At 30.7% G+C, this 24,292-nt stretch overlaps 3 protein-coding genes and 1 non-coding gene across 6 annotated transcripts; 3 read left to right on the forward strand and 1 right to left on the reverse strand.

Annotated features, from left to right (window-relative positions):
- The first annotated feature begins 10,718 nt into the window (after positions 1 to 10,718).
- On the forward strand, positions 10,719 to 14,445 carry LOC115706742 (mediator of RNA polymerase II transcription subunit 4). Of its 2 annotated transcripts, XM_030634472.2 has the most exons (3): positions 10,719 to 10,873; positions 12,198 to 13,540; positions 14,113 to 14,445. In XM_030634472.2, the coding sequence occupies exon 2, from the start codon at positions 12,297 to 12,299 to the stop codon at positions 13,527 to 13,529; it is 1,233 nt and encodes a 410-aa protein (XP_030490332.2). In that variant the 5' UTR covers positions 10,719 to 10,873; positions 12,198 to 12,296; the 3' UTR covers positions 13,530 to 13,540; positions 14,113 to 14,445. The 2 variants fall into 2 exon arrangements, with proteins under 2 accessions (XP_030490332.2, XP_030490331.2); XM_030634471.2 differs by lacking the exon at positions 14,113 to 14,445 and having other exon boundaries at positions 12,198 to 13,877.
- A 4,418-nt stretch (positions 14,446 to 18,863) lies between these two features.
- On the forward strand, positions 18,864 to 20,764 carry LOC133033577 (uncharacterized). Of its 2 annotated transcripts, XM_061108451.1 has the most exons (3): positions 18,864 to 19,460; positions 19,555 to 20,302; positions 20,403 to 20,764. In XM_061108451.1, the coding sequence occupies exons 2-3, from the start codon at positions 20,007 to 20,009 to the stop codon at positions 20,596 to 20,598; spliced, it is 492 nt and encodes a 163-aa protein (XP_060964434.1). In that variant the 5' UTR covers positions 18,864 to 19,460; positions 19,555 to 20,006; the 3' UTR covers positions 20,599 to 20,764. The 2 variants fall into 2 exon arrangements, with proteins under 2 accessions (XP_060964434.1, XP_060964435.1); XM_061108452.1 differs by having other exon boundaries at positions 19,555 to 20,764.
- Positions 20,765 to 20,916: 152 nt separating this feature from the next.
- On the reverse strand, positions 20,917 to 21,758 carry LOC133033576 (uncharacterized). Its single transcript, XM_061108450.1, has 2 exons — positions 21,605 to 21,758; positions 20,917 to 21,511 (listed from the first exon to the last, which is right to left on the reverse strand). The coding sequence occupies exons 1-2, from the start codon at positions 21,737 to 21,739 to the stop codon at positions 21,095 to 21,097; spliced, it is 552 nt and encodes a 183-aa protein (XP_060964433.1). The 5' UTR covers positions 21,740 to 21,758; the 3' UTR covers positions 20,917 to 21,094.
- A 2,413-nt stretch (positions 21,759 to 24,171) lies between these two features.
- LOC115708485 (U5 spliceosomal RNA) lies at positions 24,172 to 24,286 on the forward strand. Its single transcript, XR_004009983.2, has one exon. It is a non-coding gene; the product is annotated as a U5 spliceosomal RNA (small nuclear RNA).
- Positions 24,287 to 24,292: the final 6 nt, after the last annotated feature.

Consider the following 24,292-nt stretch of genomic DNA (forward strand, 5'->3'; position numbering starts at 1 on the left):
ACATTATTAAAATTTAAAAAAATAGGAGAATTACTTTATATATTACTAGGGAAGTAAGCCGCGCTTCGCGCGGTGTTGCCTAACTTTTATAATTTTTATATATAAATATTGTATTTATATTAAGTGATATAATTTAAAATATAACATTTTAACGTGTATATTATAAACAAACTAATATAGTGTTTAAACTAAAAATATAGTTTACTATTTTAAAATATATAGAAAAGTAAAAATTTTGTGACAAATATTATCGATTTATTTTGTGACAAATGTTACCTCATTTTCTTTAGTGCTTTCTTTTATATTTATATATATAGATATAGATATTGATTTATTTGTTAAAAACTAATTTTTTTTTATTTTAAATATTTTGCAAAAATTGAAAAATGTAAAAATATGTGTAAATAAATAATATCTATCACTCACATATATTTGATGAAAAATATATATAACTTAAAAGTTTAACATTTACAATAGTCTCATACGGAGGTATATATAAAAAATATATATTTAAAGTGTCTTATTATTCTAATAAATATTATATATTAATAAATCAATATAGTTTTAATTATTGAAATAAAATTAAAATAAAGAATTATAAGAAAATAATTTTTAATATAAAAAATAATTAAATTAATTTTTTTATAATCATTTGAAACTTGAAAAAGAATGAAAAATACAAAAATGTATTTTGCATTCACTTTAAAAAAAATTGCAACTTATTGGGCAACATTAAGTTCATCAATCACCCATAAAAAAAAATTTTAGACAAAGGAAAGTAACGTAGTAAGAATATCATTTATAACCTACAGATATTAAACCTAAACAAAATAGGAAAATGTGTTAAAAAATAGGAAAAATGGAAAGAAAAAATTATAAGAGGACACATAGACACTCTTTGTGCTTTCCTTTATATTAATATATTGATATATATAGATATAGATATTGATTTATTTGTTAAAAACTAATTTTTTTTATTTTAAATATTTTGCAAAAATTGAAAAATGTAAAAATATGTGTAAATAAATAATATCTATCACTCACATATTTGATGAAAATTATGTATAACTTAAAAGTTTAACATTTACAATAGTCTCATATGGAGGTATATATAAAAAAAAATATATTTAAAGTGTCTTATTATTCTAATAAATATTATATATTAATAAATCAATATAGTTTTAATTATTGAAATAAAAATAAAGAATTATAAGAAAATAATTTTTAATATAAAAAATAATTAAATTAATTTTTTTATAATCATTTGAAACTTGAAAAAGATTGAAAAATACAAAAATGTATTTTGCATTCACTTAAAAAAAATGCAACTTATTGGGCAACATTAAGTTCATCAATCACCCATAAAAAAAAAAAATTAGACAAAGAAAAATAACGTAGTAAGAATATTATTTATAACCTACAGATATTAAACTTAAACAATCTTTAAACAATGTGGGACTTTTAGTTTGCACATATGATTTGGTTTTAAAACAAAATAGGAAAATGTGTTAAGAAATAGGAAAAATGGAAAGAAAAAATTATAAGAGGACACATAGACACTCTTTGTGCTTTCCTTTATATTAATATATTGATTTTTTTAACTTTTTTTTTCAAATTTACAGTTTGGGTTTCTAAACTAGTTAGAATTCCGTAAAAATAAAAAAAAATAAAAAACTGTTTTGAAGTGTAAAAATAAAAAAGCCCAAAAAAAAATATAAACTTAAATAAATTTTAAAATTTACTCTAAATATTTTTTTTAATTTTTTTCCTCACATTATTTTATGTTAATTTCAATACTTATTTTAATTTCATTTTTATAATTTCTTCTAACTCGTGTATACATATAGTTTTATTTTTTTCTAAGAAAATTTCATATAATTTTTTATTTCATTTTTTTATCATAATATTTAAAATATAATTTATTTTTATTTGATAGGTATATTTTTTAAGAATATGAATTAAAAAAAAAGTTAAAAAAAATTAGTATAATTGAAGATATAAATTTTATATAAAATAAAAAATTATTAAAATTGAGTGTCTTTCAAAAATTTTGGGTGTAAATAAAATTTTCCTATATATTTTTTAAAACTTATCTATTATACCCTTTAAAAGAAATGCACATTATTTTAGTATTTGAAATATATTATGAATAAGTTTGGCACAGTTGTAGTTGTGCTGTGAGAAAAAACAGTTGTAGCTGTGTTGTGGGGAAAATTAGTTGTAGCAGAACTGTATAAAAAAGCTGAGCTCAGTTGAGTGTTTGGTAAATTATAAATTTTAAAGTGTTGCGAGTTGTTAAGATTCTATTATAATAATGATAAAATTTTAATCTAGTTCATTATAATCACAAATATATATAAAATTTTATTTTTTATATAATTTTATATTCTATAGTATAAATTTATATGCATTTGATAAAAAAAAAAATTTAATAATTTTTAAATTATATTTTTATGACTTGTAAAAGAAAAATTATAGTTTATAAGAAATATAAGTTGATATTGTTTGTTTATAATAAAAGTATAAATATAAAATATTTTTTAAAAAACAAAAAAAAAATAGAAATTTAAATATTTTTTCTTTCAAAAAAAATATTTTTATTTTTTGTAATATATAATAAATAATTAAATAAATTTTTAGTAAAAAATAATTTATTATAGTCTTTTAATCAAAATAGTTTTTTCTTAAAGTTAAATTATATTAGCTTTACTGTAGCTTTTTTTAATTGTTTACCAAATATTTTTTTTTTAGTAAAGGGTAAATAGCGGCATAAGTATCCAATGTTTTAAGTTTGTAAGTGGCATAAACCCAATGTTTATTTTTAGCGGCATAAGTACCCAGTGTTTGTAAAACTGTAATTTTCTTCCAGTTTCGTCAGTACAGACTCTGTTTTAAATTTATTAAAAGAACATTTGGAAGTAACTAATACTACATATTTCTATCTAGACCCAATGATCTAAAATTTGAGCTTTATATATGCCCTGTTTAAGATAATAACAGAGTCTGTACTGATAAAATTAGGGAAAAATTACATTTTTATAAACATTGGCACTAAAAATAAACATTGAGTTTATGCCACTTACAAACATAACTTTGAATACTTATGTCACTATTTACCCATTAGTAAAATATATTATTTGAATACTAATTTTTTTGTAATTAAATAAATATAACATAAACGAGACAAAAAAAAATTGGACTACAAAACTTTTGTACATGCTAAAATAGATAGTAGTAGCACCTTATATTTTCTATTTTTTAAAAATTTAAAAATTAATGACAATTAATTTATTATTTTCTGGCTTTTTTATTTTAGTATAATTTGTTTTGCAACTTTTATTTATTTATTTATTTTAATTTAAGAAGTATTCAGCAGCATCAATCAACTTTTCCTTTTTATTGTTTTTCGCTTTGGCCCCGCTTGTGTAGTGTAGTGATTTTGAATCCCGAAAATGCCCCTGGTTTGGAGAAGTAAACATTCAAAGACAGTGGCATGTACGCGCTTAAAGTTTTGAGACTAGAATGAATGACCACGCATGCGTGGGCCGCTGTGAAAAGGCTCATTAGGCCTATGTTGTTATGTTGAGTTGGTGTGGTTTGACTTCCCTTCACTTTTAATAGGTTAAATAGTATTTTTTTCTCCTGAACTTTAACATGTATTAATTTATGCCCCTTGAATTTTTTTAACCGTTAGAAATTCCTGAACTATTGAGATTATTAGATTTAATGACTTTTATCTAATTTCATTCAATTTTACTGTTTCAGTGATTGTTTATGTACTAAATCATGCTTCCCAAACTTTGATATCTATCAAATCATGTCCCTCAAACTTTGATATGTACTAAATCATGTCCCTTAAATTTTTATCCATGTTAGATTTTTTTTTTACTAAAATTAGACAAAAGTCTTTAAATATAACAATCTCAATAGTTCGGGGGAATTTTTAACGGCCAAAAAAGTTCAGAGGTATAATTTAGTACATGTCAAAGTTCGGGAAGAAAATCCTAATTAGTCTTTCTAATAAGTTTGCAAAAATATAATTGGGAATTTCGCTAAGACACATTTAGGATGCCTTTACTTTAGTGTTTTTTTTTCAAAGTGAATGAAGAGGTAATGGAATATCACTTTGGTAACACACTTAAAATATATAGCTTCTACCATTATGTGAATGAAGTTTGTGTATACAAATACAGCAAAGAGAATATAATTGTATTTCTAGTTCTCTACGTGCATGACATTATATTTATTGGTAAGGGATATTAGCTACAAAATCACTTAAATTTCTATGCATATATTAGGAGAAATTTATACACTAAACTTAAGTGTATCAATATTGTTAGAACTTAGAATGAGTCAATATTTCATTAAACCATAAAATATCTTTTCTCATTTGAAAAGCCACCATGACCACCACACATCTCCGCTTAAGATGATTGATGTGTGTCGTTAACACAAAAAAAATTAATAATTATTTTTATTTTTATATTACCAATTATTTTAGTATAACGGTAAATACAGGTTAATCCCATAAAAACTATTATCAATTTATTATTTAAAAATTAAGAACAAGAATTAAAAAGAGAGTTTTTAAATATAAAGATTAAACAATAAACTAAAAAATAAATAAAGATTTTTTTTTTTAAAATTGAAAGTCATTTTATTAAACGAAAAATCTCCGTTACCAAATTAGGCAACAATTCAATTGGAACAGTGTCCAAGTTGAACAGGCGATCAGGGTGAGATATAGAGGCTCTCGCAAAGGAATGAACCACTACATTTGCTGATTGTTTTACAAAAAAAAAAAAAAACATTACGCAAAGAACTTAACAAATTCCTACAATCACTAACAACTTTGCCAAATAAAGAAATCATAACCATAGAGCTACGGACAGCTTGAACAACTGAAAGGCAATTCGTTGCTAAAGTCACATGAAGCCATGAATGATCCTTGATCCAACTCAATGCCTCCTGGACTCCAATTGCTTCGGCCACCACCGGAGAAATCGTGCCATGAAACAACTTTGTACCGCCTTCAACAAAGAAACCACTGGAATCTCTCGCCACAAAACCAACTCCATAGGTAGAAGAATCATTAAATACAGTCGCATCAACATTCACCTTAATACTATTAACACTTGGAGCACTCCATTGCTCAGCCCCATCCCCCGGAATGAACCCGGTGAACAACAGCTCATTGTTTGAAATCTGAGCAACACGCCATTGGCTAAGGTAGTTTGTGCAACGATGCCTTCGATCCCCATAACCTTATCTTGCCAAACTTTATCATTCCTAGCATTCCAGATTGCCCAGCACAAAGCCACCAGCAAGTTTGCATTATCCAAATCAAGTATTTCAAAATGATACATGCACCAACCCAAAAAAGAGAACTCCTGCTGCAATATCGTGCCAATACCTACCCGATCCCACACAGCTGCTGCAACTGGACAAAATAAAAGAGCATGTTCAATGGTTTCTGGAGCCATATTGCAGACCAGACAAGTGGAATTCACATGTACTCTTTTCGATTGCAGCTGGGTCATTGTTGGGAGACAACTTTTCGCTGCACGCCATAACATATTTTTCATTTTCGGTGGGATTTCTAGCTTCCAAAGCTTCTTCCAAAACCTGTCTTCAGTTGAAACATCCAACCCAAACTCACCATTAAGTTGATGCAGAAGTTTATAAGCACTCTTCACTGAATACAACCCAGAAAGATCAAACGACCAATTTAAGGTATCCATCGTTGGTCGAGATAGAACAGGGATAGACTGCACCAACAATCTATCACGAGGTAGCAGTAAATCACTAAGAATGTCTTCCTCCCAGCCCGAACCGTCGATCTTCATCAAGTTGCAGACTTTGAATCAATCTTCACCCTCAACAATCATTCAAGATTAATAATAATAAAAATTATTTTGATTTCTCAATTAAACTATTAACCCCACAAAAGATATTGAAGTAGTCAATTTTCTCAATTTTCCTATTATAATGAATCAAGGCGAAGCGCTTACTAAGGAATAGATCCACGAAACATGCAATTTATTTAACTCATGAAAAACATTAATTTCTACGGAGATAAGTTAATCTAAAAACAAATTAATGAAGCATATAATTCATTTAACCTAGGTTATATTTTTCATCACAATCAATAATACATTTGACATTACAATTAATTGCAAATTATCATTCTACTTAGAATCTTAAACTATTAGATGAGAAGTAATTCTAAAATAATAATAAAACAATATAAAATCTCAATTAGTTGTACACCTTGTACACCTAACAATAATTCACAATATTCATATCATTTAAATAGTAAAATAAACGATTTAATAGGAGAGAAATCAAGAATAACATTCATTATTAACAATCAAAAATTTATGTTTCATGGTTTTGAAAAAACCTTTAACTAAAAAAAAAAAATTACTCCGTGATCACAACTATAATCAAAAGTATAATCATAATTGAAAATTTAAGAGATTAGCAACTCAAAATTGGACGATTCGTGATGTTTCGAAAAGTTAAGAACGAGATCTACAACTTTTATGTTTAGCTCCAAGTTCAATTTTGCTTCCAAGGTTGTCAAAAATCACAATTACATTCTATTTTGTCAAATTGAGCTCGCCGGCCTCTATTATTTTCCACAATAATGTACTAAAATCCTTCCAAATGACTCCAAATGCATGATTAGTCTTTAAAAGAGCCTAACAAATTATAATCACACTAATCAATAATTTAAATAATCAATTTAAAAATATTAATACATAAATTAGCCATATTTATAAGACAAAATATCGACTTATCAAATTCTCTTACACTTGACTCTTGCTCATCATCGAGTAAGTTAATGATAAAATGTATGATGCTTAAGCAAATTGGTCTTTATGAAAAGTAATTTTAGTTTTAAAAATTATCTATCTACTTATAATTCTAAGAAAATTTAAACTTTTCAATCATTTAAATTTCAACTCACGATAATCATTTTTTAAACTCTATTCTTATACGAGTGTGTGATCAATCAACTCATCATACTACTAATATTTAAATCAATTCATGCATGTCGACAATCAATATTTATCTCAAAATAAATGTATATTTGAATGAAAATTCATTCCAAAACCTAATTATCGAATTATTTTATACTAATGTAAATACACACAATCTAAATATCAATGGGACTTTATAAAGCTTATAATGTAAGGTTATGGTGAAAAGTATAATAGAAGGTTAATTTAGGCTCAAATCATACTATATCATACATATATAATATTCCCTCAAATAATTCTCATTTGTATTCCTCAATCACTCCCCTCAATAATTTATTATTGTATCTTTTTTTTTTTTCCATAAAGCTTATTATTCCCCACACATTTAAATTGTTGCAAATATTTATATATTTCTCATAGAATTTCTTTTTAATGAAATACTTACAATTTACAAACATTCATTCTAAGGGATTAGTAATTTCTTTTCTCATCACCACTTATACATAACCATGAATATTTTTTCCTTAACATAACTCTCGCACATTTACGAACATAATACATCAATATACTATAGTGTGAAAAATAAAAAAGAACAAGGGATTATTTTGAAGGCTCAAAAGGTTCATGTATAAGGTTAAAAAGAAAAAAAAAATTAATATTTCTAGGGAATTTACAAAATAGGATAGGCTTGAAAAATTCAATCAATCTAAGAAAATTATCTATATCATATCTCAAAATCATGTGTAATTTATTAATTTTGCCTCAAACACTTATCAAACAAGTTTTAAAGTGGTTGAGATTAAATATTAACGATCGAACATGCATTCATCTTTCCAAGCATTAGCAAATATGATGATTCAACTTTCGTGCAAAAAAAATCAAGTTTTGGCAATAATTAATCACGAGTTAATCACACAAATCATGAGAATCTATTATTTTTCTAAAATCGTATCCATCACACGATCAAATATTTTATCATCAACACAATTATTTTTTAGAAGACCATGCATAAGAATCAAAGTAAAGGCAAGCATTAAACACAAGCAGTCATTGTCAAAAGAATTTCATTTGAACTATGTTCACTATTTTTTTTTAAACAAAACTAATATAAACTATAAAAACAATAATAATACAATGGTTGGCCTGATGCTGGTCCAATGCTAGCCCGATAGTGGTATTGATTTTTATCATGACATTGGGCAAGCATCTAGCCAACATCAGGCAAGCCATTTTTTAGAGGAAAATGTTGCAGTAAGTTGATGAAAACCTACTCATGCCACAAATAATAATGTTCAACAAAGTCCAACAAGAGTTCAACAAGAATATGTAACAGTACAATACATAATAATACGATTTACTAAAATTCAACAATAATGTTTAACCTCTATAGGTGCAAGGCTTTCTATTGCGCACCTTGCCATGACACATGCTACAAGTTCATTTTATCACAATCCTTTCACCATTACAAGCAATTTGATTTGACTTAATTCTTCCAACATTTTGTTTCTTGGGTTGCCCTACTGGTTGCTTCTCAACAGGCACTCCAATTGACATGTTCTTTATGTCATTAGGCAATCCCCAATCATTCTCATCACAAACTGGCATAATTGTACCTTCATATGTACTCCTTCAATATTCTGTGGTGTAATATGGTGAGCATATTGCGTACACGCTAATACTTCGTTGTTGAGTTGCAGGATATGCATGAGGTTAAGAAAACTTCATGATTCAGAACAAGCTGCAAGTGCAAGTTGTTGGGTTTGGTGCCCAAACCAAAACCCTAAAAAATAATATGCTCGTACTTCTAGAATATTTGGCGAATTTCGAGTACCCCAAAATACCTCGGTATTTCTAAAATCAACTTATCTCAACAATTCAATCAATATTGTTAACTAAAACTGTTGCGATATTTTTGGCCTCCAATCAGATCTTCAGGGTTGCCGAACCTTAAAATATTTTTATTTCACAAATAACTCATTTATATCCACGTATTTCAAATAAATCTCCGTAATTAACAAATTATGCTTATTTATCCACTTATGAGATCTTTAGGGTCGACAGATCTGAAAATATTTTTATTTCACATATAGCTCATATTACATTCACACATGCTATATAAATCTTCGTAATTTATAAATTACGCTTATTTACTCACTTATAGCAAAATTTAAATTTTATGCTGAAATAGATTAGTAGGATCATAATCCCACTTATTACCTGATTAACTCATAATGTAAATATAAACCCTAATTATTTACCATTAGACTTATTGAGATATTACATGTAATGTCTTCTCTAAGTAGATATAACTTAGTTGATATTAGAGCAATGATCCTAATCCTGAGATGGTTAGGTTCTGGTTCAAGTGTATTATTTATGTTCTTTGACTTGTTCGTTAAAGTTGACCAAATGGATCTTCCAAATACTTACATCTTGAGAACATGATAGTACAATTGAGTGAAATTACTAATCATGAATATAAAATCTATAGCTTCTATATATACATAGAAGTGAAATGATGATTTTCTTCGAACTTGGCTAAACGAGATTAAATGGTGGAGTACTCATTTCAGTAATTATGTTAGTTTATAGAAATATCATTATTTACAAGGAGCTTAAGTATTTTAAGGATAAAAAACACTGAAGGGTAGATCAGTAAAATTATCCCTACTCGATGTAGATCATCAATAGAGGGTCATTGATTATTTGGATTAAAATAATTGATAATGAATAGTGTATCTATATTTGGAATATATAGAACATTCTATATAATTATGAGTGCAATTTTAAATCTATGGTGGAGTTATGAGAAATTAATAAGATATATGTGCATTTATTTTGTTATTTTTATGCTATTTTTTTAGTTGTTTTTCAGTTTATAGTTGTTTTTTAACTATCACTAACTCAAAAATGAAAAGAGAAAAAGAAAAGGTTGAAAGAATAAAATTGTAGCAATAAATTTCATGGAAAAAAATAATGTAATAGTACAAAAAATTCTTAATACAAAAACATATTGAATAATTGATATTATTTTGCTTATTGTAATTAGATCAATATTATGTTATTTTTCTGTTACTTTGTAGCTATATTTTTGTTGTTTTATAGTTGTTTCTATGTTAATTATTAAGTTGTTTTATGATTGTTTTTGAGTTGTTTTATTTATAAGTCATAGCTTTTAAAATCAAGCTACAAATCTGGCATTATAAATACCATAAAAAAAAACTAAAACTCAAAATATGCTACAAAATGTATAATAACTAAACTTAAAAGTGACATATTTTATAAAAAAATTATAAAAAATCATATTTAGTGTAATTTTTACTAAAAGCAAAGTACACTTTTAGTTAGTAAATTTCCTAGGTTTTTTTTTTTTCTTAGCAATGTTTGGATAAGAGAAACTTAGTGGGATAAGTTGAAAAATATTCCAATAAATATATTTGTAATCTTGTGACATTTTCCAGGAGTGCAGATCTCTCATACTCTTAAATTTGCTAATACTTATGCACATAAGCTTGTTAAGTATGTTCTTTCGGTAGACACAGATTGTGTTTAGTTGGGGGTAAGACCTCCTCTTTGAACTATTGTATTTTATTGGATCATCTAATATATAACAGTTTTTATTCTAAAAAAAAATATCCTAAAGTAAAATAAAGAAATAAAGTGGGTATACCGTAATTTCCTCAAACAAACCCGATGAAAATTTACAAGAAGCCCAAGCCCAATATTAGAAGCCCAACCCAATCAAAGTCAGCAAACTTCAACGACTCTCTCTCTCTCTCTCTCTCTCTCTCTTCAGCGGGTACTCTATCTAACCTCGTTTGCTACTGATCCGAGAGGAGGAATTCTGTATGCCTTCATTACCCCCAAACCAATTATTGCCCTCACAGGTACGCCCTTTCATTTATTTTTACAGAGCTTTTTTTTCTTTGATTTCTCTCTGTTTATGTTTGCTTCTATGGTTTGTGTACAGTGTTAAAAGCAGTTAAATCAACCTGTGTTTTGTTCTGAAAATTAGTTTAGAAGAAGAAGAAGAAGAACATAAGTTAGTGGTTTCGAAATATGCTAATATTCTGATTTGATTCTGTTAAGCTGTGATCCAAATTGAGTTCTCTACTTAAATCCAGAGAAGCCCGATTGAAACTTCATATGGTTGTTTGATTTTTCTCAAGTGATTCCCTCTGTTCTACATTGGCATTCTAGGTCTTTTTTTTTTTTTACAGGGATACGATTTATTTAGCTGTTTTCCAATTTCTTTCCTTCTTTTTAATGGTGTCAGGGTTGTCATAATTAGATAGGCATTTTGTATATAGGAGTTAGGATGAGACTATAACCTTGTGAAAAATAGCTCAGAAGAAGAGCATTCGTTTGTGGTTATGTCATTTTGAAACTAATATAACTGATTTGATTGTTTTATGCTGTAGTCATATTTTAATTCTATAAACTAACTATGTAAGGGAGTTTTTATAATTTTTGTTATGCTGAAACTTATTTCAGATTCTAACCAATTGACAAGAATCGAGTCCTTTCCGTAGGTACCTACAATTTCAGGCAATGCACATTTCTATTGTTAGATAGTTGTTAGATAGTCTCACATCGCTAATGTGCGGAAAGATAATAGAATGCATAAAAGGAATGGGCTACTCCTCTCATTGCTAATTGATTTTGAGATGGAACCCCATTCACATTATCCCATATTCTAACATGTATGTTGCCCGTTTCAGTAGGCTATAGACTTGTTTGTAAAAGCCTTTTCGGGCAGTGTGAAATTTGAAGTGTTGAGCACTGTTTGCTTGGTTTATAAGTATGATAATTTTGTGGTTAGCTCATGTGTCATTGCTTATTACTCTTCTCTCTCCTTTTCTTTCTCGTTATTGATAGCTTTCAAAATTGAGTCCTTGTAAATCTGCATTGTTATTATTGAATGTGGTATTTGAGTTTTGATATTGCAGTTCTTGCTTGGTTACTGATTTTAAAATTTACTTGGTAATTTATCTTAGTGCTCATTTGATTTAATAACATACTTTTTTATGTTACGTTTTTCTTTTAGTAAACATTGAAGAAGTTTTTCTCTAGTATTTTGGAACTAATAATAATAATATAAAAAAAAAAGAAAAACAATGTTGAGTTTTGGAAGGCTATATATCAAAATGCGTGTTTTTGTGTTATATAAAAATATTGTGAAAAAAGACTAAGCTTTAAGATATGGTGCAGGTTACCTGGTAATAATAACTTAAGAAAGAAGTTGATCTTCTATGGTTGACGCCACCACGGCAGTCTCAAATTCTGAGCAGCCAAACAGGTAAAAGAAAAATGCTTCAACACCAAATTGTACAATCCCCTGCGAGGCTTGGCCTTACCAATCCTAATTCACCCTCTCTTCCTAATCCCACTCCCCCAAAGATACCTCCGTCCCACCATGTGTCCTCAAATTCCTCAGCCACCACAACCACCTCTTCCACCCTTCTCTCTCTTCTTCCTCCACTCCCTAGAGCTCAATCCCTTCTCATCCAAATGGCTTCTCTTGCCTCCAAACTATTTGAAGTTTCTCCAAATCGTTCTCTTTGGCTCACTGCGTTTCGTGGCGCCCTCCCCACCTTCCTTTCTTCCCAGCCCCACCCTCAATCCTCTTCCTCTTCCCACTCGCCAGACTCTTTTCCTTCTTCCACTAAGGAAATCCTTACACTATTCACTGCTTACCAGACCCAACTCTTTGAGGCTGTTGCTCAGCTCCAAGAGATTCTTGATCTCCAAGATGCTAAGAATAAAGTTGCACGAGAAATCCAATTTAAGGACTCTATGCTACTTTCCTTTGCTAATAAAGTGAAAGAGGCCGAGCGTGTTCTTGACATTCTTGTTGATGATTACTCTGATTATCGCCGTCCCAAGAGATTAAAATTGGTTGATGACACTATAGATGAGGAAGAAGAAGATGATGATGATTCTTCTCATGCGACCACCAATACCACTGTTGCATCACAGTTGAATTTATCAGATATCTTGTCCTATGCTCATCGAATAAGCTATACAACATTTGCACCGCCTGAATTTGGCGCTGGTCAAGGAAACCTTTCTGGCGCATTACCACCAGCACCCCAGGAAGGACAAATGCGAGCCTCTCAACTATACAATTTCGCATCTTTGGATGTTGGCTTGCCTAAGATGGTAGAGAGTGAGGAGAAGGCTTTCGAGCCTATGATTGAGCCTGCAGCTCCGTTGCCAGCAGAACCCAACCCACTTTCCAATTTGGCTGCAATTCAAGGTCTGCTTCATCCAAACATCACTGTTCCATCAGGATGGAAACCAGGAATGCCTGTTGAACTGCCAAGTGAGTTGCCCTTGCCTCCACCTGGATGGAAGCCTGGAGACCCGGTGCCTTTGCCCTCCTTGCCATCCCTTCCTGTTCCTAGAGCTGGGGAGCAACGATTCCGTCCTAAGCAACCCGAACCAATACAAGTTCGTCATGTTCAGCTTGATATCCTTGACCAAGATGATGACAGCAGTGATTATAGCAGTGATGATGGAAGCTCCTCCGATGATGATTAGAGCTCTAATAGGTACTAAACTTTTTCTGTTTATATATCTATATCATAATGAGGTTGCTTTTTTCTTTTAACACAAAACATTGTTTACTCTCTTTGGAAAAATATCTAAGGTAAGGGAAGATTAGGATTGAGAGCAAAGAATGTTGGACTTTGAATTTTGTCTAATTGTGTCATTCATTGATCATTTAGTGAAAACACATAAGAACTTATCAGCTAACTTGTGTTTCTTTTTTTCCATTTTGTTACCCAGAAAGTTTGTTACTTTGTAAACGGAGAAGAACCAACTGTAATGACTATAAATTTATTATCTTATAGAATTAAATCAATCTAAACAAAGTTTAAATATCAATTTGGGACTATGCCTGGTATAATATGTTGTTGGTAAATGCAATTTACATATCTAACTTATTTGTTATCCAAGAAAGTGGCAGTTACCATTGACCCTTACTTGGATTGGTGGCTAATTATTAATTTTAAAAGCAAAATTTGGATACATTTTGTTTAGTTATATTTTAATTTTGAAGTTCTTTTAGGTGTGTGGCAAGGTTTAATTTTATATTTTCAATTAATCATATCAATTGTAGACGTACGAATCGACAATTGAATCAATCGAAAGTGGGTACCGACAACCTGCACACAACAAATGGAAAGTAGATTGTAAAGTCTTTAGAGCACCGGTGTAGTGCCGGCCAAAGGGACTTCAATGTGAACTGAGTTTGGTAGTTTGAAATAGGTTCTAGGTCACTTATTTGACTTTGTTGTTATGTAGTTTGACTTCGATAATGAGCTTGAAATAAGCCTAAATCATAAATTTACAAAGTGGTAGACTGATAGTGTGTTTTTTGGGTAGGGCATGCATTTGCAATTGCTCCCTTTATAGCTTGACATTAATAAATTATTATGGCATTTTTGGGAAACCCTCTTTCATGCATTCTAACCATGCTTTGAATAACCGAACATATGTTTATATTTTCATGAGACAATAATCCACAACCAAGCAATATTGATTGTCCATGATGATTTATTCGAACAAAAAGAACGGTTTGAGTACCTACTTATTTGATCACCAGTCGAAACATATTATATATTTATTTGTGAGATATGTATTATCAAATGTCATAACATCACTAAATGATTCATATGTTGCCATTTCCCAACCCAAAATATGTTTTTAATTCACTTTCATAATCAAACTCTATTTTGTAAAAAAAAAAATTGAATTCTTATTCAGCATTCGAACAATATAGCTAGCTACAAATAGCTTCAACAACTTTCTTGCGTGCAATTATATTTTCTACAATCTTTCTCAGACAAATTCTCACAACCTTTAGCTTCAACAACAAATTAATTAAAAGTCTTACTCAATGGAATTATAGCTTGATCATTCAATTCAAGTGTTTTTTTTACATACCAACTCAACTCTTTGTTACATCTTAAGAATCGTGCTTTTGAAGGACTTAGACTTAGTGTGTGATTATAATCCAAAATAATTTTCAGTATAATGATCATCTACATCCACATTAACAACCATATTCATTTGTAACCAGTTTTAGTTGATGGTTTTGGTCTTGTACTTGAAATGCATTTCATATATTTAGCACATGAATAAGTTCCATATTTTAATTCATGCCATCATCCAATTTTCTAGTTTTCCTTATCACACCAAAACCTTTAAAAGTAATGAACAATAGCAAAATAGAATAATCTTGAAAAAATTCTCAAATTAATTTATGTAAAATAAATTATTTAAAATAGAGATTTTTACACCTCATGTCAAAATTGACACCTTTTTTACATTTTTATCCTTACACGGTTTTTTAAACATTTTTAACTTTTACATTTTTCAATTTTACTTTTCAAAAAGTTTAATAATTACAATTTTACCTTTTCCCTTCTTCCTTACACACGTACACGCACGCCACCTCATAAATCCTTTCTTTTTTTTTTTTTTTTTTTTGAATTTTTCATCTACCTGATTCAGCCACTCTTCAAACCGAGCTTCCCACGATCACCATTATCAAGCCCTAACCAATTTTTTCTTCCCACGATCACCTTCTCCAAGCCCTCACCCACGTTTTCCTCAACCTACATTGTCATCCTCCTCTATTTTTTCTCTATATAAATGGCAACCACTAGAAGTGGTTCGAAATCACCATCTCCGGCGAAGAAAGTTTCTAAAAAATCGAAGAAGGCTCCAGCTGTTACTTCCAAAGTCGAACCTAAAATGGGGTTAAAAAAAATTGCTAAAAATTTAAAGTGGCCGATGTTCCGCAGACATTCGCCTCTAAGAAAAGAGCCCTTCCCGTTAAAGTAGATGCTCCTAAGACTAAGAGAGCAAAATTTCCAAGTCTCTGCACGCGATGTAAGTTTCTCTTTGTTGTTTTTAAATTTTTCTTCAGTTTTTTTCTGGTTGTTTTATTTCGGTGTTACATTTGATGATTTAAAGTTTTCCCCATTCTTTGTTCTAGTTTCTCGCATTCGATTTTGAGGATGAAGTGCATGGTGAGGACCAAAAGCCCAAAGTTGAATCAAAGGTAATTTAAATTTGCTTGGTTTCATTTTATTGTGTTAATTTTTTACATGAGCTTTTAGGTCACTGGTTTAGGTGTTTATTAGGATGTTTTTATGTTTTTTTGGTGTTCTTTATGTATTTCTGTCATGTATTGTGGTTGATGTTGTTTTGTTTTTTTTATTCCGCTTGTTGTTTGGTTGTTGAAAAAAACCTAGCTCAATTCGTTTTTTGTCACAAGCTTTGAATTGCTTTTCCCATTGGTTGGTTATATGTTTTTTGTGAATTTGTTTTCGGTTGTTTTACACACTATTGGTATTGAGAAGCATTTTACTAATTTCAATTGCAACAAGATCTTTCAGTTTATTCTTTAGTTTTGTATATGTTTATTGTCAGTTTTTTCTCGGTTGTTTGTCACACTACTATTATCGACTACCATTTTCGAAATTTCATAACAACGAGTTTGTACAGTGTTGTTTTTATTTTTTTGAAAGTTGTTTATCTATTACATTTATCATACTGTAAGGGTTTAGGAAAACGTTGTTTTTAGGTTTTTTATTGGCTGTAATTTGGTTACTACATTTTTATATATTCATTGTTATCAGATCTAAGATTTGTTGCTTTTGTTTTTCTTTTTTGTTGCAGGTCCATGCTAGGACCTCAGTGAAGGTTGAAGGATTTGACCTACCAAAGAAAAATCCCCCTAAGGTGTCTTTTTTTTTAAAAAAAAATATTATTTTTATTATTTGTTTTCTATTTTTTTTTTTTAGTTTTTTTTGTTTTTGTCCTGATTTATTTTGTTTATATTGCTACAGGAATGGGATTATATTTATGACCAAGAATTGCTCATTGCTAAAGCCTTTTCCATCGCTTACTTTCCAGTGATAGAGAACATTAAATCTTGTCTTTCGTATGTACAAATTTTGAAATCTTTTCAAAAACTCCGTTTTGGTCATTTCCTTAACCTTCCCGATTTTAAAGTTCAACCCCAAGTGTTTCATGGGTTGTTGCTCGAGAGGTTCAAAGAACCTAATGATGCCGAGTTGTGGGTTATGATACGCGTTGTTAGGCTTAGGTTTAGCATTGAGGAATTTGCATTGATTATCGGGTTGGGACCGTGAAGGTGACTGTAGTGTCTTAGATTTTAAGCAAGAGGTTAATAGTCTTTGTGAAAGATATTGGCCAACTTCGTCCTCTATCACTAAGGAATCACGTTAGGAATGTTTTACCACCAAGAGGTGGGGTGATTCCGATGAGGATGCCGTGAAGCTGGCGCTTTGTATTTCGTGGAGGGTTCTTGCTGGGCACTAAGCATAAAAATGTACCCAAGTCTATTTTAGATGTTGCATAGTGGGAGGTACAATGAATTTGCTTCGGGGCCGAGTTCTTTTGAATTGACTATTTCCTCATTGGAAGTGGTAAGCTTGATAGTTTGGCCGAGGGGGTTAGGAAGGCAAAGAGTTCGGGAAAGAGGCCGAGTGTTTTTTACACTTTGATTGGTTGTCCTCATGTTCTTCAAGTTTGGTTCTACGAGTGTCAGGCACATGAAAGGTAAGTACCGCCAAAAGGAAAGCTCTCGTATTCCAAGGATCACTCGTTGGACATGCAATAGTCAACCTACTTTCAAAGTTTTGAAGACTACTATCTTTGATGTTTCCAAAGATAAGGTATATCTGTTTGTTGTAATTTGGTTTTTCAGTAGTTGTTTTTGTGTTGTTTTTCATTATTATTAATCTTCATAATTGAAATTTTAATTTTGGTGTTTTTTGATCGAGTTTGCAACTTTCAAATATGAGGCCCACTACTGGTGAGTTCAAAGCTTTGAAACCGAGCTTCAAGTTCGACACCGACTTCAACTCTTACAAGAGTCTTCCCGTCCCCGAAGAGCCAACCGTTGCTCGCAGTGACATTTCGTCAAGCTTGAGGCCTTTTCGAGAAATTTCATGGGTTGGAGGTCAAGATCGATTCGTTGCATACTTCCCAACGAAGATTTCATCGATTTGGTTGAGTTGAAAGAGTTTGTGTACGCACGGTTGTTTCTTTTGGTGCTCGGATGGCTTCAATGCATACGCTTTCTCATCGTTTTTGCCGATTCCTATGCCAAGGTATTTAGTTTTTCAATAGTTGTTTTTCGGTTTTTTTTAAGTTGTTTTATACTAATTTAATTTGTACTTTCAATATAGGAAAAAGGCAGTGACTCTTCCAATGATGATGATGGAGGTGGTGATGAAGCAGATTTTGATTTAAATGAATCTGAAGAAACTGATGAAAATGAAGAAGAGAATGTTATGGGTGATGACGAAGGGGAGGGTAGTGAAGGTGAAGAGAAGGATGATCAAGCCGATGAAGATTCTGACTCAAAAGAAAAAAATGATAATGGCAGTGATGATGATGCCACTGATAGTGAGGAGAAGGTAGATAAGTAGACAATGTAACTAGGTTTTAGTTACTTTGTGTGGTTTATTTTGTTGTAAGTCCGTTTTAGGTAGTGCTCTTGTAATTCTATGTTATTGTTATGTCTCTTGTTATGTTTTATTTTTCAGAAATTTGCAACTATTTTCAGACTATTTATTTGTATTTATTATGTTATTTATGTAAATTTGTGTTTGTAGATTATGTTGTTCGGAATTTATTGTTGGTCTTATTATTTTACTTGTTGTTTTTATTTTGTTATGTAGTTTTTTTTTAGTTGTTGAAGTATTTCACAAAAAATAACTTCACTTTTTTCCATTTTCTTTTTCCTTTATTTTCTGTATCAAGAATTTCGTTGATTTCAATGACGGCCCTACTCAAATAGATGTTGAGGCTACTGTTCGATCCGGGTAAAAGCAGTTGAGCTTATGGTAATGTTGCTTTTGTGTTGTTTTTTGGTTGTGTAAAGGTTGTTATTTTTTAACCATGCTCTAATTCCTTTTTAATACCATATATAAACAGATGTCTTCAGATGGAATTGGTGGTGATCCTTGTAAACAGATTACAGTTTCTGAAAATGTTGAGGTTACGGATCGTCGTCTTGTTTGTTTTGAGGTATATTTTTTTTTTTTGGGTTGTTTTTTAGTTTCTTCATACTTTTTGTGTTTAACACTGTCTATTTTCTTTAATTTTTCTGGAAAAAATATATTAGATGGGTGCAACAGGTCTCAATGTTGATTATAACATTGAACTTGAAGATGACCCAATTCCCGTTGAAGAAACTCCTCTTGTTGACAAGAGGAAATCTAAGAAACCCATAGCGCTGACGTCTCCGTTTATGGAGTATGACTCTTCCATTTCTAGTTCTAAAGATGGTTCTGGTTATGGAGTTGTTAAGTATGTGGCTGGGTTGTGTCCTCTCGATGATAAGATTGGTGAAGATGTAGAACATAAAGACGAGATTGATTTTGACTTGTGGCTTGGTGAAGGACGCCGATCGAAGAAAGATCCGTAAGTGTTTATTTTCAGCATTTTTGTTGTGTTTTTGTATTTTTTGTTTTTTACTTTACTATTTATGTTTCACTTTTTTTTTTAAAAATGTTAGGCATGATAAGGAGAAGGTTTACTTGAAGGGTAAGGATAAGATTGTTCCCCCTTTTCGTTTTGGCGTGGAAGATGTTGCAACCAAGATGTGGTTCCACAAGCTTGCATATCCTGGCCAATGTTTGACTAATTTTCTTTTGATTTTTTTCAAAAATTTCAGTCTATAGTTTTATTCATGTTGTTTGTTGGTTGTTTTTTAGTTGTTGAAATATAATTCATTTTCTGATTTTCCAACATTTCTCATTTTTTATTGTTCAGCATCTGGACATCATTTTTTACTATCTACGTAAAAAAGGAAAGTATGCAAAGGAGCCAAAGGTTAAGTTCACAACCACCGATTGCTTATTCTTCAAAACCATTCATGCTTTGTATGAAAAATTTATTGCACAGAAAAAAAATCTTTCTTTGATAACTGCCCAGCATGCCATTGCTGATTATATAAGAGGTAGAAAAATGTTATGTGGTTCCCCTTGGCATTTGTGCGATCATGTTTTCTTTATCATCCATATGGAGACTGAATCACATTGGATTCTTGGTCGATTGAATATTGAGGAAAGGCGTGTGTACATGTACAACTCCTTGTCGACTGCTATGAAAGATAGTGCTGCTATCAAAGCTTGTCAGCCATTTGCGGTGTTGTTGCCCCACTTTTTTGCTTTGTTTGATGAGTTCAAAAAGGAAAACAAACCGGTTTGTTTAGACCCTTTCGAAGTTGTTAAGGTTGATGGTTTGCCTCAACAAACCTCGAAGTAAGTTGTTTTTATTTTTTATTTTCAAATGTTTTTAAAATTTGCAATGTTATTGTCCTTTTCTAAGTTTTTCTGCTGTTGTTTTTTGGTTGTTTTGCAGTGACTGTGGTTGTTTCGTTGCATCGTTCGCCGAATACTTTATTGATATGAAACCGATTCCTCCCATATTTGATGTTGAGAAACACCGTGATAGGCTTGCTGTGTTGTTCTATAAGTACGCTCGCATGAAAGAAGTGGAATTTATTGATAGTGAAGATGAGGCTCCTCCGAAGGGTCCAAAGAAGAATTTGTCTTAGTTATCTATTGGTTGTTGTTGGAAATACTACTTTTTTTTATGTAGCTTTTGTTTTTCTATTACCAGATTATGTTCATAATCATAGACAAGTTGTTGTTTCTGTCATGTTTTTTTCTTAATTGGAATTGGTTTTTAATTTGTTCATATTTTTGGATTTTTAATCTTTATATTTACTCTTAGTCATGACAGCATACTATTAACAACCTTATTACAACCATCTGACAAACAATTAAATTGCATTTGTAATCACTTTATGTAGTTTATTTTTCCTTCTTATTAATTTCAACCTTCTTCCACTTATTTAATTATTTAACTATAATATTTGATGTTCTTTTGTATATTAATGATAATAATACCAATTCCCTATTATCAATATCTCTCCACATAAAAAATCACAATAAAAAAATGTATGTAACAACCAATCGTAATATGCAGTATGTGTTTTCTAAATGTTTTAATATAGTTGTTTTTTGGTTGATGTGTAGTTGTTTCCACTTCTATGCTGTAATTCTTCTGCAGGTCTTTTTGTTATGTCCCTTTTGTCCACACTTGTTTTGTTTCTTTGTTTCCCAAGCTGCTGCCATTCTTCTTTTCCTCGGCCTTCCAGACTTGATTCTCTCCTTTGGAGGCAACACTATGATTTCTTCAAAAAAATCTGGAAGTTCCCATTCTCTTACGTTTCCAACTGGGTATACTGTTTCTTCATATGTTTGCAGCCATGCTTTTGATGTGTAGTATTGTGCACAGTAGTTGTATGTGTTTATGTTCAAGTCCTTCATGACGGCGACTGCATGGTTACATGGCATTTCATCTTTTTGAAATCTATTGCATGTGCACGTCTTCTCCTTCAAGTTTACTATTCTTGTTCTGTCTTCATCTATCACCTCAAACAGGTTCTGGTTTGCTGGTTTCACCTGCAAGTTTTAAACCAACTTTAAAACAACCAAAAAACTATGCAAACACAACTGTTTTAATTTTACTTTATGCGAACGATAATCTGAACTTACTGTTAGTCGCAATGACTGTACATAGTTCCCTATGAGTTTTTTCTCAGATGATGGTGTCAGCCTTGTTGTGCATTTTTGTGCCTCCTTTCTATTATTGTATGTCCACTCTTGCATTTGTGCCCTCAAGCACTCCATTAATGTTGTCACTGGTGTTTCCCTTTATTTGCTAAATTTGCTGAGTTCAGTGCCTCAGCTATGTTTGATGTCATGGTAGAGTACCTACAATTTGGACAGTTTCTGTCATAGTTCTACTTTTGGAAAAAAACTCAAACGCAACGCAAAAACAACGCAAATACAACGCTATAAATAGGTGAACATATCATTAATTTTATCCTTCTTATTAGTTTTCACCTGTTGTTTTCTGAATGATACCTTGACCATTTTTCATGGCCAATTTTCTCCAGGTACGGTCTTATGCGCTTATCCAAGTTGTCTAGCTCCCTCATATGGAATTCAAACTCCATTTCTGTGTAAGCTTTTGCAGCTGCAAAGAATGGCACTCTGAAATGCTTTGCATTTTTCTTGAATTTTGTTTTGAGGTTCGACAAGAGGTGGAAGATGCAGTAGCCATGTGTTATTTCAGGGAACACTTTCCTAGTTGCTTTGATGATGCTTTCATGTCTGTCTGATATTAGGCATTGACATTCTCGAACCCCGAATGCTTCTCTTATTTTTTTTAAGAACCACTCCCACGATTTATCGTTTTCAGAATCAACTATGCAGTATGCTAGTGGAAAAATTTTAGATTCTGCATCTTGTGTGTTGGCAGTGAGCAACGTGCCTCCATACGCGGCCTTTAGGAATGTACCGTCTACCACGATGATTGGTTTGCAGTTTGGCCAACCTTTTATAGCAGCATTCAATGCAACAAATGCATATTTGAAACTGTCATCATCATCTTTCTCTATGTCTATTAATGTTCCTGAATTTTAATCAAACAGGTTTGTTTCAAACAACATGTACTCAACGAAATAACAACTCAAAAAACTTGTAAACAACAGTTTCAGAATAAAACACTGTAGCAACTATTTATATGCCTTAATGTTTATTTTCATGCAAACCGTTGTTGTTTTTTTCTCAGATTCATCAATATTTCATTATTATTTCAATTTAATCCGGTTTTCATCAATTAATATCAAATTTCTATTCATCTACACTAAAATTTTTTTTCACGTTCATTAAAAAATTTGTTTACCTTCAATTCTCCTTCTGATTCAATCATGGGTGAGTTTCTTTGATTTCCAGCTCTCCTTCTACTCGGTTCTTCTCCTCTGATCGCGATTTCTTTGTTCAATGATTGTTGTTTTTGAGTTTTTTTGGTACATCAATGGAGGTTTCCTGGTTTTTTTTTTTCCTTTTCGTTTTTGATTTTGGATTTTCGGGATTCAGCTTGTTTCCTAGGAGTGCTACATTTTGAATTGAATTTGATTTTGCTGGTTTTGGAAGAAAGATGGTTGAGATTGGGTTGTTGGGGTTGGATCGGTGGGTCACGAACAAGGTTGCGGCTGGGTCACGAAGAAGATGGAGTTTCCGTTTTCCTTTGCCGGCATTCTTGTAATTAACAACTTTTTAGTTTCTATTTTTGTTTATTTCCTTTTTTAGGGTCATAAATGTAAATTTGATACATTTTTAGTTTATATTAGAAAAAATCTCTTTAAAATATTAAATAATCAAAATTATTATTAATATATATCTCCCTTCCGTTAGATTATGCTCATTTTTTCTTTTAAAATAATTTATATTATGTATAGTTGTTGTATGAGGTTCTAATCTATTCAACAATTATAGAACCTAAAATTTAATTTATTTATATTAAACATGCAAAATTAGTTTTAAGAATACATACATTCTCATAATTATTCATTAGTGCTATTTAGTATTTATACAATTATTTTTGTCAGGACTCTTAAATTTTAACAAATTAATGTCATGTTAGTGATACATCAACAAATTATTTTGAAAAATAAGTAGAATCTAACAAAAAAAAGGGAATATTTATAGCAATTTTTTTAGTTGAGTCAGGGGGAATATTTGCAAAAAAAAAAAAAAAAAAAAACATAGTTACGGGACAAAATTCTACCATGATCATATTTCGTGAAGAACAAATTCTATTTATTTTTAGTTATTTGTGACTCTACAAGTTCATTAATAAATTAAAAACAATTTTCATCTTCTTTTATAGGAGTTTTTAAATGCATAACTTATTATGGATAAAAACAGTTTTTGGTAAACCTAATGATGGAACTACTAACTCATACTGTTGCCTTTGGGTATTTTAATCTTTCTAAGCTCATCAGCTCATCATTGCTCTTCAAGAATTCCCGTAAGCTCTTGCTTTGCTTCAGGCTCTTATTCACTTCTTTTTGATAAGAGAAAATTGCAAGTGACAATAACTTTGCAATGAAAGTTACTGATGAACTCAATGTATCAAAACATAGAAGATAGAAATGAAAGACAATTTACAATTACAAATCTTTTTAAGTTAATGTCATCATCAAGAGATTAAAAAATGATAGTGTATTTGCAAAATAGTCTCAAAAGAGACAAGAAAACTGATATACTCACCCAGCCACGCGGTGAGCACAAAGCGAACTATTCTTTCGCCTTTTGCTAAAGAATACCGTGTGCTCGCCGCATATAGTGGCATACGCCAATTTTTGAAGGATTTTCTTCGGAAAGTCCAAAAGA

Source organism: Cannabis sativa, chromosome 1, assembly GCF_029168945.1.
Source record: "Cannabis sativa cultivar Pink pepper isolate KNU-18-1 chromosome 1, ASM2916894v1, whole genome shotgun sequence".
Taxonomy (NCBI): Eukaryota; Viridiplantae; Streptophyta; class Magnoliopsida; order Rosales; family Cannabaceae; genus Cannabis; species Cannabis sativa.

Coding starts and splice junctions, on each gene's coding strand:
- LOC115706742 (XM_030634472.2), top strand. CDS start 12,297: ATGCTTCAACACCAAATTGTACAATCCCCTGCGAGGCTTGGCCTTACC.
- LOC133033577 (XM_061108451.1), top strand. CDS start 20,007: ATGTTATGTGGTTCCCCTTGGCATTTGTGCGATCATGTTTTCTTTATC. Junction 20,303..20,402: donor TTGCCTCAACAAACCTCGAA/GTAAGTTGTTTT, acceptor GTTGTTTTGCAG/TGACTGTGGTTGTTTCGTTG.
- LOC133033576 (XM_061108450.1), bottom strand. CDS start 21,739: ATGGAGTGCTTGAGGGCACAAATGCAAGAGTGGACATACAATAATAGA. Junction 21,512..21,604: donor TACAGTCATTGCGACTAACA/GTAAGTTCAGAT, acceptor TAAAACTTGCAG/GTGAAACCAGCAAACCAGAA.